This window comes from Dermochelys coriacea, chromosome 11 (assembly GCF_009764565.3).
Source record: "Dermochelys coriacea isolate rDerCor1 chromosome 11, rDerCor1.pri.v4, whole genome shotgun sequence".
NCBI lineage: Eukaryota > Metazoa > Chordata > Testudines > Dermochelyidae > Dermochelys > Dermochelys coriacea.
Window position 1 is genome coordinate 33,084,138 of NC_050078.2, and position 13,252 is coordinate 33,097,389.

Sequence of the window (13,252 nt, forward strand, 5' to 3'; positions counted from 1 at the left end):
TTATGCTACAATACATCTGTTAGTCTATAAGGTGCCACAGGACTCTTTGCCACTTTTACAGAGCCAGACTAACACAGCTACCCCTCTGATTGTGGATATTATTTATTATAATTTCTCTCTGTACCAATGACTAAACTGAAGCTATCCTGACAATTAACACATCCCCTTCTCCACTCTCTGGAAAGCTACTTTCATGCTTATTTACTAGAAAATATTTGGCTCCCTGGATCTGATTTAGTCTTTTCCTCTTTGAAGAGTCTATATCAGATGGTAAGAAGGCAGTCCTCAGAGAAATGAAAATTAAGATTAAGCCAAAACATGCAAACAAAAAATAAACCAAAGATACCTGGCTAAAGAATAAAGAAAAGAATAGCCTATCGAAGAACTTAAAATATCAAACAATTAAAAACAAATCTGACACAATCTCAGTTTATAAGATTTTTATAAGATTTTTGACAAATGTTGTCTTCAAATCTATCATATAAAGGAGTGGAAAGAAAATTCCATTATTTCACGTTTAAAAGAAAAATTATTTGTTAAATTAATATTCCCTACCTCATCTTCACAAACTTCTGCCTTCTTTCCCTTTTTGTCATCTTTGTCCTCTTCATCCTCATCATCTTCATCTGCTTGATCATCACTATCATCATCGTCATCATCATCATAATCACTGTCTCCTCCCTTCCGTCTCCGTTTGCGGCCTGGAGTGGATGTACCCAATGAATGCTGTTCTTCTCCTATTTCACCACCCACTGCAGTATCTCTCTTGCCGGTTTTCTTGGCATGAATGATTCTAAGCCTTTAAAAACATGATATGCAAGTGGTATTACTGACTGTAGTTGTAGCATACACATACTTTACTCTGTACTTCATTCCAAGGTGCACCACTCATTTTAAACTCAAATTTACTTCTGTCCTACGACAACCTTCTGCTATCTCACTGTTTGTTACCAGTGACTGACAAGAAATTCACATTGTAGAATACTTCATACAGAATTCTGACCCTTAAAAATATATTCAGTTCCGCATTGGATTTCCTGTCTTCAGGGTAATTTCTGAACTCCTGTATAAAAGACATGCAGGACAAGAGGAATTTTAAATAGCCAGCCCTGTAAGATAGAGAGAAGAGCCCATTTCAATCTTCCTTCTCTATTAATTTATTACTTTTTCCCTTTTTCTTTTGCACTGCACCTGCTGAAATCTGCATTTTACCCACCCATTTAAAAAAGTCACTATTAAACATGTGTATCTGGGAAAGCTGAGAACTGATGATAGTAAAACAAAGAACATAATTTTGCTGAAGTAATCTTAGCGCTAGCAAGGTGATAGTAAACTCGACCCTTGATCCTGTATTTTTTTAAAATAGAACTTTCTTAGATTATTTAGTCTATTTTACATAATGTTTCTATTAGTCTTTATGCTTTAACTGGTCTTTTCATATTCGGGACACAACACTCTCTCTCTTAGAAATCGTAACCAGCTAAAGTAACTAAGAGGTTAACAGATGTGCTAATTTTAAGAAACAAATGAGAAACTTACATACCAGTATTTATGATTATTGTAGACCTTGCTCTTCTACAAAATCCTACAAAAAAAATTCCATAGAGCAAATGTTATGGCTCTACCTACCAGGAAGCTAGCAGGCAAACACACTGAACCATAGACGATATATATAACCAGGCTCAAATAGTCATTTAAAGATCACGTCAAAAATATAACTGATCTAGAGTAGATATAAAAAAGTGTGTAGAAAAGGCAAATATTTTGTTAGAGAAGAGGGGAGGGAAGGAGGATGGGAAAAGTGAAAGGATTACGACAAACGCAATTACCAGCAAGTAATTTTTCCTTGTCGTACTTCCCTACTTCTCCCATCCTACGAAACAACATTCCATACAGCAAGTGGCTATAATGAGAAGTGTGAAAGTAGGTGGCTTCTCAAACAGCAGCCTAGAGAGAGAACACTGACAAAAACGACAGCTCTCTAGAATGCTCATGTATCTAGCCAGTAATGAAGGTCAAAAACTGAAGTGAGGACTGTGCAGTATTCCAACACAGAGTAGATCAATTATCATTGCCTCAGTTCTCACTGCGAAAGAGATAATAGTGCCTTTAGAAGACTAAGGCTATGTCTACACTACAGCTTATGTTGGCATAACTTATGAATAAGTTACACTGACATAAGCACCAGTATGGACAGCGCTATGTCGGCTGAAGAGCTTCTCACACTGACATCGCTACTACGAGTTGTGGGGGCTGGAATAGTTAAGCCAACGGGAGAGCTCTCTCCCGTCGGCTTAGAGTGGCTACACTAGAGAGCTTACCGTGGTGCAGCTGCATCGCTGTAAGCTCTCTAGTGTAGCCATGCCCTGACAGTGAGAAATGACCTACCTCTTGGTAGAACATATTTAAAAATATCTTTAATCCACTTGAAGATTTAGAAGATCTTAGACTCTTCTTTTGCTCATTGAAACAGATTTTTAAACTTTCTAATGTACTTTGAGTAAAATTTTCAAAAGTACTTACATGACAAGTACCTACGTCCCATTTTCAAAAGGCACATTTTCAAAAGGCACCTAAGTCTCACTAAACATCAATGCCCAAGTCACTTTTGAAAATGGGACTTAACAGCGTAAGTCATTTAAGCACTTTAGAAAATTTAATTCTTTTTCTAAGAGAAGTAAAATTTTACAGCCTTCACCACCAGTCTGGAAAGTTTTCTGTGCACAAGAGTTAAAATATCAGGCAAAAGCATAGGTGAATGAATAGGCTGACTAACATAAAATTCCAAACTTTAGGCATACAAATCCAGAGATAATCTGAAGGACAACTTTGTCCAGAAACATCAGCAGATAAAGAAGTTCAATAACCAGTGAACGCAATTCTCAAATGCATCTAAAAGAGGAGGGCATGTAAAAAGACCACTTCAGTGGAAAGAAAATAAACAAATACAACTCTTAAGGATACAAACCGAGTTTTGCATAACACTGAAAATGAAAAGTAGAGAAATGAATCAAAGAAGGCACCACAGACACCAAAAGGCAGCATTCTGCACTCCAAGGCCCTGGTGAACTCTGTAAAATGCAGTCACTATGTTGTAAGGAGCAAGTGACCAATGAGAACTCTTCCCAAGAGCACAACTTAACAAAAATACTCCAAATAGGACAGAAGGTGACAAAGGTGGAACATTTCCTGATTGTGTTTGGCCACTTAGCCCAATCAGGGGAGAAAGCCTCGTCTCAGAAAGCTGTCCCTTTAATCCTCTTCACTTCCAGACAGATACAGAAGGAGGTGTTTGAAGGGAATGACCTACTGCATAATCTGACCTCAGCGTGGACCTAATGCAAGGTCTACTGGGGTTGGAAACCAAAGATATGGGGCCAGCTAGATATCAACCTACCTATATTAAGAAAATGACAAATACATTCTGAGCGGATCTTTGCAACATTCCTGGAATCAGGCAAGGAAAAAGAATAGGTATCCATGGTCTAACTTTTCAAACAGGTGTTAAATTCTACATGTCCACCCTGAGATATCTCAAGGTTTTTAGAAGTACTGAGTGCACATGCCCTCTAAAAGGCATGCTTCAAGTTGGGCACCTGAAAATAGAGAGACATAAAATCACTAGTCAATTGTGACAATATTGGCCTTCATTCCTTCCCTGAGTCCCAAAAAAACCACAACAATGCGCTTGATCTGTGGTTATGGTTTACAACTGAGATGGCTTCTCTGTGAGAAGGGAAAACTACTGTGGGTGTCCCACAGCAACAGCAAATCTGAAGGATTTGATTGAGACCCTGCCTGAGGTACTTCAGTGTTCTGCCCAGAAGCATGAACTCATTGGTTCTGCAGGCAGCCGCATGCTCTTTGCCTCCCTTTGCCCACTGATCTAAATGACAGTTTGATGGAGGAAGAGAGATAAGAACGCAGTCCCTGAGGAGATAAAGATGGCTAAGATTTCTTGGCTAAATCAGAGCTGCAGCAGCACTGTTTCAACTACATACCCACAGAAGAGGACTGGCCTGTTGAGATCCAGATGAGATGGGAGAATGATTGGGCTTGCCCCAAGAGATAAAGCCATTACACCTATGTAGTTTGGGAACCTGCAGTATTAGCGGAGGTCCATAGCTACATTTTTTTTCCTGTAATTTTTTTTTTAAATGGTCAGTTTTTTTCCTCTACCTCCCTCTTGTCCTTCTTCTTTACTTCTTTCTTCCTTCTGAGACACATTAAAGGGAAAAAAGGGAGAAATAGGATTAGAAACAAAGTACCTGAAGCAAAGGACCGGGAAAGGATTCAATGCTTCCTGGATAGGAGGCAAAGATGACAAAGGGAAGGGGAGTGGAGCCTGGCTATGTACACCCCATGTGATTCACAGTTTCTTTGCCTTCTAGCCTCCTGGTAAATGGAGTTATTATGCTTGCTGTATGGAATTTTGTTTTGTACGATGGGAGAATAGGGGACAAAAAGTGATTACCCTTGAAAATTTGCCAATGTTGTCTGAGGTAAACAGATGAGATTACCTCAGTATCTGCATTATTCCCATCACTTACCATAGGAACTCTGAGGATGTACTGCAAATAGTGAGGTAGCGTTATTTAGTTATCAAAGTAACTGGCAAGTTTTTAAGGGTGTCCATTGTAACAACAATCAGGCCCTTTATAAGCATATTTAAAATGAAAATTGAGAAGTGTGGCAGGTCCAATCAGTCTCAACATCAATAACAATTTGACAGCTAAAGTAACCTTCAAATAAGAAATGGCTTATTTCTTTCAAAGAATGCAAAATGGATTTGATTTTCTTCCAATTTTGAGGCATAGTAACCCACTGAATCTCATTCATCTTTAAACGATTGTAAAATACTGGCCTTGGGACAAGTTAAATTAATATAATTTCTTAATTAAGTATTGCAATTACTGGTTTTTGTTGTTGTTGGGTTTTTTTTTTAAAACTTCTAGGGATAGTAGAAATTTAAACAAAGACACAATAGAAATACACTGAAATATTTAAGGAAATATAACTTACTTCCGCAATTTGCCTTCAACCATCCATTTATCTCTTCTTAAATTTGACATATAATCAATGTTTTTATCAATTTCACTGTCAAACACAAAAAACCCAAAGGTTTTAAAGTAGTTTATGAAATATCATCAACCAAGAACATGCATATGTCTGATACACACACTATATATTTTATATATATATAAAAATTACATCCAAAAACACTTCATTAAAAGAACAGGAAGATTGCAAAGGCAAGCACCCAAAAGTTAGGAAATACCAGAATTCAGGTTGCAAGTGTAACTTGGACTTCACACACAGTGGCTATTCTTTTAAAAACTTTGAGCAATATCTCTTCAGCTGTTTTTGAGTTAGGAGGAGGAGTTGGTTTTAAAGAAATGAGAGAATGAGTAGTTATTTAATATTTCTTTTTATAATCCTCAGTAGCCTCAGGCCTTATTTGCCACAGACTATTCAAACCCAGGACCAAACACAAAATTATTAATGTCCTCTGGGCATTTCTATGGTGCCCTAACCATGGTGTCTAAGTGCTTCACAAATATTAATGAATTTATCTTTGAAACAGTCTTCAGAGAATAGGTGGTATTATCCCCATTTTACAGATGGGAGACAAACACAGAGACATTAAGGCCAAAATTGTCAAAAGGGTTTGGATACCCAACCTGAGAAACCTAGGCCCTTATTTTCCAGAATAATTAGCATTTTTATAGAGCATTATATGTCGAAAGCACAGCTCCAATCGCTTTTAGTTGAAGTCGTGAGCAAACAGCACCTTGAAATCTGGCTCTAGGTGTCTCATGTTGGACATGCAGAAAATTAGGTATAAAGGTAAGTAACCCTCTTTTAGCAACTGATGTTCTTTGAGATGTGTAGTCCATATATACATATTCCACAGTTGGCAAGTGCATGTCCAGTGTGCACATGCTGGAGAATTTTCTAGTTAGCAGTTCCCACTGAGGCAGCACATGCATCATTTTGTGATGGTATAAAGGGAGAAGCCACCTCACCCTACCTCAGTTCCTTCACTACTGAGAGAGCCTGTGACTTCAGGACTTTGAAGTAGCAGACATGGCAGGTTGGTAGTGGAATATGTATACAGACTACACCAATCTCAAAGAACATTAGTTACTGTAAAAGGTAAGTAAGCTCTTTCTTCGAGTGCTAATCCATATAGATATTCCACAATTGATACACCCAGGCAGTAGACCTCCCTGTAGGCTAGTCTCTGGGTGTACAAACTGCAACACAGATCTTCCTTCTGCATTCTGAAAGGATATAAAGGGCAGAGCCACCATGTCTCAGTTCTTTATCTACCACCTGCAGTGCATGTCAGAGTAACTCTCTTCAGATTTACCTCCACATTGGTGTTGAGAATGTAGTCAGATAGATGCAGGCACATGCCATAGAGAGAGGCACCTTCCCTATGTTCACTGGCAGTACCAGCCAACATGGCAAGTCCCCGGGCTTAAAAACTGCCCATCCTGCAAAGCAGTTATGTCTGGGATGACAGATAAAAAGGTGTCTGTTTTGCCTCAGTCAGGGGCACACCCAGAAGTGTTGTGAATTCTGCAGGTCCTTCTCCAAGCAGACCCAGCAGTTGAGGGAGCCACTCCTAAGGGCTTTTCTCATGGAGCAGGCAACTAGGTGGGGACTCCAAGCATCTAAGCTCAAGGGCGACTGATTGTAGTTGAAATCAGTCGCAGCATAAGCTTCAGAATCATAAAAAGCCTCCTCATCTAGAAGGCATACAGATAGGTCAGATTTGGACTGCAAGCCTTGAAAAGAGAAGAGGCAAAGGTGGCCCTCCCTTGATTTGGCTTCAAGGCAGCATAAAAACTACCAGGTTGTCGGATGCTGAGAGTGCCTCAAAACTTAGGGCTAGTCTACACTAGAAGTGCTACAGCACACAGCTGCATCGATGTAGCTGCACCACTGCAGCGAGTGTGGTGAAGACATTGTAAGCCAACAGGAGAGAGCTCTCCCATCAGCATAACACCACCTTCAGGAGAGGACGTAGCTACATTGGCAGAAGAAATTTTGCCACCAATATAGCGCTGTTTACCCTGTTGCTTAGGTTGGTGTAACTTACACCGCTAAGGTGTGTGGATTATTCACATCCCTGAGCAACATACGTTATACTGAAGTAAGTGTTAGTGTAGACAAGCCCTTAGAAAAAATTCCCTGAGTACTGGTGCCAAATGGAAGTAACTGTGATAGAGACACCTTCCACTTCCACAAAGATGGCACTGCATTAGTCTTGTATTGAGGCAGTTGGAATGGTCCCTTCTCTCCCCCCAGTGGGGATTGCAGACTAGAAAATTCTCTGATGTGTGCAAATTGGTGAGTGTGCTTCCCGTTGTGGAATATGTACACGGACTGGCATTCGAAGAACACCATACAATTACGGGCCATTTGTGAACATTTTGATTTAAGTGACTTGCCCAGCATCACATATGAACACTGTGGCAGAAGCAGGAATATATTACACTTCTCCAGGCAGCATTCAACTTCCTTAATCCTGGGACTGTCCTTTCTCTTCCTGCAACCCCTGTGTCATTCACTACACACTTCCAATTTCTGCAACAAAGAAATCCTACAAACAGCCTCATTCTGAATTATTATAGTGGTAAGCAGCCATGCCACATCCGCTGATGAGCTGATTAATCCAACTGGTACGTAAAGGAAGGGATAGGCAAGTATTTGGATGAAAAAACAGGGTGCTGCATAAAGGTTAGCTGTTCAACCTTTTCTGAGTTATTTCCAAAAGGAGCTGGAGACATTTCTTTAAAATCAGCTCCCTCCCATAACTCAAAGATTTTGCTCAAAGTCTTGAAAAGAACATTCCCTCTGGGCATAAACCAAGTATGGAAAATTTCAAATTTCCCAAGGTAATTCTTTTGAAAAGTTTTGAGTATATGAAAACGGAGTTATAACAGAAATCAGCTCTCACCCTTTGCTGCAACAGAGGCTAACAGAACTCTACAATAACAAAATATGATACACACATTATGCATTATATGGTATATTTGTACAGCATGGATAAAGGTTTAGAAAATCTTACCTCACTACACTTTTGCTGCATGCTAACTCATTAATAAGGAAAGCAAGTACCGATGCTTTCTGAGCTGGAGTATGTGCCTGGAAAGCTTTGGTCTTTAGACTTTCTGTAAGCTCAGTTTGCCCACAGTGAGCTTCCATAAAAATCTGCAGAATCTCAGAAACATTGTCACGGTTGACACCAACATTCAACAAATGTTCCCCAAGAGTAGTTTTGGCCTAAAAAATAAGTTTTTCGGTGAATTACATAAGAACAATAAAATACTATAACAGACCCAATAATACATTATGGTTAAAAATACTTTTTTATTTATTTAGGGAGTCCAACCCCAAACTTAAAGTTGAGTCCAGACAGCACAGTGCAACAAAATGCCTGCCTCCATTGTATGTTTTAAAAAACTGAAATAACACTAATGTACACTAAATAGGTTAAGTAAAAGCAGACCAACATGCCAAGTGGTATTTGTCAGAAAATTATAGATATTGGCTAGCACAATTCAGAATGTTTAAAAAGGGCTTCAGTAAAAGGTTATATTAGTCCAAGCAAAAAAAAAAAAAAAAAAGCAGAGAGAATCTTGGTGTCAATCAGCATTTTGACAATGGCGTTAGAGGGGAAGGAGCAGATTTTGAAGGAAGCAGCAATAAGATTTGCCAAGAACCTGGAGGTGAGGGTAGAAGGAACAGGAGGAATCAAAGATGTACCCATAGAGGTAGATCATGGGAGAAGGTGTGTATGGGGAAGAGGGGGAATGTAAGGATCAAAGACAGATCTCTGGAAAACACTGACAAAGGATGAGAGTGAGGAGGAAGAAGAGTCACTGAAGGTACAACAGAAAGAGTGGTCAGCAAGACAGGAGAAGCACTAGGAAAAAACAGTTACTGGAGTCCAAGGAAGAGAGAATATCAAGGAAAAGTGGGTGATTTTAATGGTTACTATTACTACTTTATTTACTAATATTATTTGTTTACCACTGTAAGGTGTTGAGGACTTTTTTTTTTTTTTTTTACCTTGTATCCTGTGATTAGTCCTGGATCACAAACAGCAGCTGAGAGGAGCCTTACAAGTAAGTCTTGTACTTCTCCCATGCTGTCCCCTATGTTTAACAAGCCCTCTTGAAGAACACTTAGATTAGGGACATCCATATTCACATCAAAGCCAAGAACTTTACCAAAGTTGCGCAAGAACTGCACCACCATGAGACAGTCTGAAAATGTGCTTCCAGAGAGAACAAGTCCTGGAATGCGAGGCAACTCTGGCAAAGGCTGAAATCAAAGAGAAAAAGAATGAGATTCATGTAGGATCTTCCAAGATCACTATAACTTACAAGACTTGATGTTAATAATAAGCTACAAAGGTTGGGGTCTGAAAGGTGAAATAATTCCACTATTTTCATAGTGTAGGGGCAAAAGGTTATTACTACTGACACGTTGGGGTAGAGTGACACTCGGACTCTACTCTGAACTATAAAGCACTATAAAGGTGTGTATGTGAATCTTATAAATCTTATAAAATAAGAAAGTACGCAGTGTTGTCACTGTGTCAGTCCCATGATATTAGAGAGAGAAGGTGGTGACGGGTAATATCTTTGTTGGACCAACTCCTGTTGGCGTAAGCTCGAAAGCATCTCTCTCTTACCAACAGAAGTTGGTCCAACAAAAGATATTACCTTACCCACCTTGTGTCTCGAAAGTAGCTCTCTGGTAGACAGAACTGAAAACTGAGACAGACAGTTCCTGAAGGAACACTCAAGCTCAGGAGAAGGATTACATTGGGAAAGGAGTCCAGGAGAGGCCAGGCCTACGGAGAAGGCTCCAGCTGGGGTTCATGTAGTGAGAGAGACTGCAATTCTTTTACAGTAATAATTGTGATGGTTACTTTAATATTTTAAAGTAGGAAAGCATGTGAATTTTTGGCCACCTCAAAAGTAGGTCAGCTTCAAAAGTAATTTCATTAGATAATTAAAACAACATAGCCTCTGTATTTGTAGTATCCTTTAGTTAATGCTTACATTAAGTATATAGCTAATACTGCAAATACAGTTATCTAAGGCAAAATTAGAATGTTTTTAGGGGCAGCTGCAGTAAGAAAAATTAATTATTGACACAATGGCAAGAGACAGAAATGAGAGAAACAGGATTAAAAAGGGGCAAGAAAATAAAAAGTAAATTTACATTATTATGATTACCTCTGGTCTGCTAAGCACATATCTTCATTAGGCTTCTTAGCTCCTTAGCCATTTCTAATTCCAATCTTCGCTGTTCCAGTTACGCTCTTTATTTAATCTTTTTCATCGCGTTTCTCTGCTTTAACCGCTCTTTCTCCTTAATAGACAGAAAGGAAAGAAAATTAAACCCATGCATTATACTTACAATGGAACAATTTAAGAATTTGAAAAAGCACTAGTTACATAATCTTAATAATCACCACAGCAATTAAAGCATTTGGATTAAAAGAAGGCATGGGGAGAAGCTGCCATCCCCAGCACTGTAAACAGAGTTAAATCATCCTGTCCGTGAGTAGATCCGAGATCTGTGACAGAAATCATTTCTTATATTGCTTTCCATGAGCCAGCAATGGACATTTAATAGAGACGGCCATGCTCTAAATTGGTCTCTAAAGTAGACATCAGTGCACCCTTTCCGAAAGAGTGGGGATGGCTTAGCCAAAGTGGAGTCATTCTGCCTCAGCACATCATAAAAAAGATTCTTCAGGAGCAAAAGATTCTTCTGAGTACTAATGACCGATAGGCAACTGCTCCAAATGCGAGGCTATCAAGTCAGAAGGATAGGCGTATATATCCTAACACAAATCTGCAAAGAAGGGTCACTGCAGACTGCAGCAGTCCAGAACACCATGCCATTATTAAATCTTCCCTGAAGATGTATAGTTGCCAACAACCCCACAGCAGGGGAAACTGTATGACAAGATATAAATCTGACACTGTGCAGCCACTCAGTAATAGCCCTTTTTTAAAACAGAAACATCATGGTTCACCTGTAGTTTTTTACTGTCCAAATCACACAGCAAAATGTGTGTACTGTGTCAGAAGGGTAATGACAATTGAACCCACTTATTGTTGCCTGCTACCCAAAACAGTGCTGTCCTAACACTGTTGATGGCATAGGTAGCCATTCCCTTACACACAATTTACCCCAAGATGCTTTCTCCAGGTATCTTGCCTTTGGAGAATTTAGGAAAATCCTACCATCAGTCAAGCTGAGCTATGTCTGCCATTTATAGCCATTCAAAAAACTATAAACGGAACGGTGATGGGCTGCATGTAGAAAGAGGGGACATCTATTCCATGCAGATCTATCCCATGTGGAAGTCTGGGTAGTTATAGTAAGAGCAGTTAATATAAAAATAAATATGAATGTGTATGTCTACGGAACACATTTTAAACCACTGACTTTACTTTTTTTTTTAAATCACACAATGTATACATTCTATAAAGAGAATAAGTTAGGGTGTGTAACTTTACTGCTATAAGATTATTTTTGTATGTTCAATGCACACAGCTTTTGGGCTTGCATCACTAAGCAGTGAAGCATGCAAAAATCTCACCACTGCACATTCAGCCATACGTTATTCTATTTGCATAAACATAGCGACAGCGAACAAAATGGTCAGCTATCTTTGTCTCTCTTGCTCCTCAAACACTTTCTACATTTATGTCAACTTTTATTGCATTAAATAATCTAATCAGGCATCTGGTATGACTGATGCTGAATTTGGAGCTCTCCTAGATTCAGGACTGTCTCCTAGATTCAGGACTGGCTCTAGGAGTTCTGCTCCCCCAGGCAAAGTGGTAACCTTCGTCCCTGCCAGCCCACACTCATCCACACAAACAATGAATATTTTGCTGCTCATGGTAATGCATGTTTTGTCTGCATGATTTATTCCATACCCCTGCACAACAAATATGGAATTTAAAATAATGAAAAAAAATTTACATGGACTTTGCAATCATTCTCTAACATCAAAACCAAATCTTCTGCATCATACAAGGGCAAGTCTATAAATCCTCAAGAACCCAATGCCATGAGGGTTAAGAAAGCACAGTGCATATAGCATCAGCCTTTCACCTGTAGTGACCAAGGGCCAGACAATGGAACTAAATTGGTTCACATCAGCTGCAGAACTCTTCCCAGGAGTCAAAATAATTTGGTGGTTTTAGCATAATCTCCTTTGTCTGCATTATAAAATAACTTCAGAATTTTGCATAACTGTCTTTTGATGAAAGGAAGACCTAGCATTGGAATAAGAGACATGCTAAACGGCAGGACTGAGGTCTATTCACAGAGCTGCATGGAGCAGCCTCCAAATTCTCTGTCTTCAGTCCTAAGATCACTGACTGGACTACTGAGAAGTGATTCAAATAATCTGGGTACTGTATACGGCATAATCCTATTTACATAACATCCAAACAGTGGAAAAAAAGACATACATTTTCTTTGTGTGGGGGACAAAGAAGCAAAGAGCAGAGCTTGATGATGACCTCTAATGTGATGTGTGTACATGTGGATTGTGGTAAACCCAGGGCACAGGGAGCATCTACTGGCTCATAATGTCACTTGGAGAGACAAAGTAGCCACATCCAGAACTCCCTACATATCCTGTATTAGGTGCTGCAGCCTGGCCATGCCAGCACCCTGACCAGTTGAAAATTTCATCCCTCAGCCCTGTGACTCTTCACAGGACACACCACTTTTACTTATGCTTTGTTCCATTCATCAGAACACGGCTTAGTCTCTAGAAAGCCAAAATACATTAAAGCTGTATACAAAAATCCATGCCCTTACTGCTATTAAATAATGGAAAATGCTCTCAGAGCAAAGCATATCTGGGAATTAATGACTGGTTTGGTTAAATGCCCCTCTGCTGCATCTTGGGCCTCCAGTACCCCCAAATTGGTTGGTATTTCCTAGAAAATATCCTATACCTTGGCCATTATTATTTACATATTTCTGACAATTAGCAAAATGCTATGGACAGTTATGAAAGGCATGGGAAGGGGAAGTAGATTTATTTTAAGTAACACTTTCTGTACAGTTATGATCAAAAAGGCAATGTTATAAAAATGGTACATTGTTACTCAAGAGATCTGCTCCCTGGGTGTATTAAGAGTAGTCAGTTTATTTTACTGATTAAAATAAACATTTACTACCCTTTACT

General features: G+C 39.2%; 1 protein-coding gene across 1 annotated transcript in view; it reads right to left on the bottom strand.

Annotated features, from left to right (window-relative positions):
• Positions 1 to 13,252, bottom strand: part of BAZ2B (bromodomain adjacent to zinc finger domain 2B) — a 181,806-nt gene that overhangs the window by 40,038 nt on the left and 128,516 nt on the right. Inside the window, 7 exon segments of the mRNA XM_038422039.2 lie at positions 556 to 799; positions 5,023 to 5,097; positions 8,081 to 8,295; positions 9,085 to 9,339; positions 9,744 to 9,810; positions 10,263 to 10,302; positions 10,305 to 10,398. Coding sequence (XP_038277967.1) covers positions 556 to 799; positions 5,023 to 5,097; positions 8,081 to 8,295; positions 9,085 to 9,339; positions 9,744 to 9,810; positions 10,263 to 10,302; positions 10,305 to 10,398 — 990 coding nt within the window.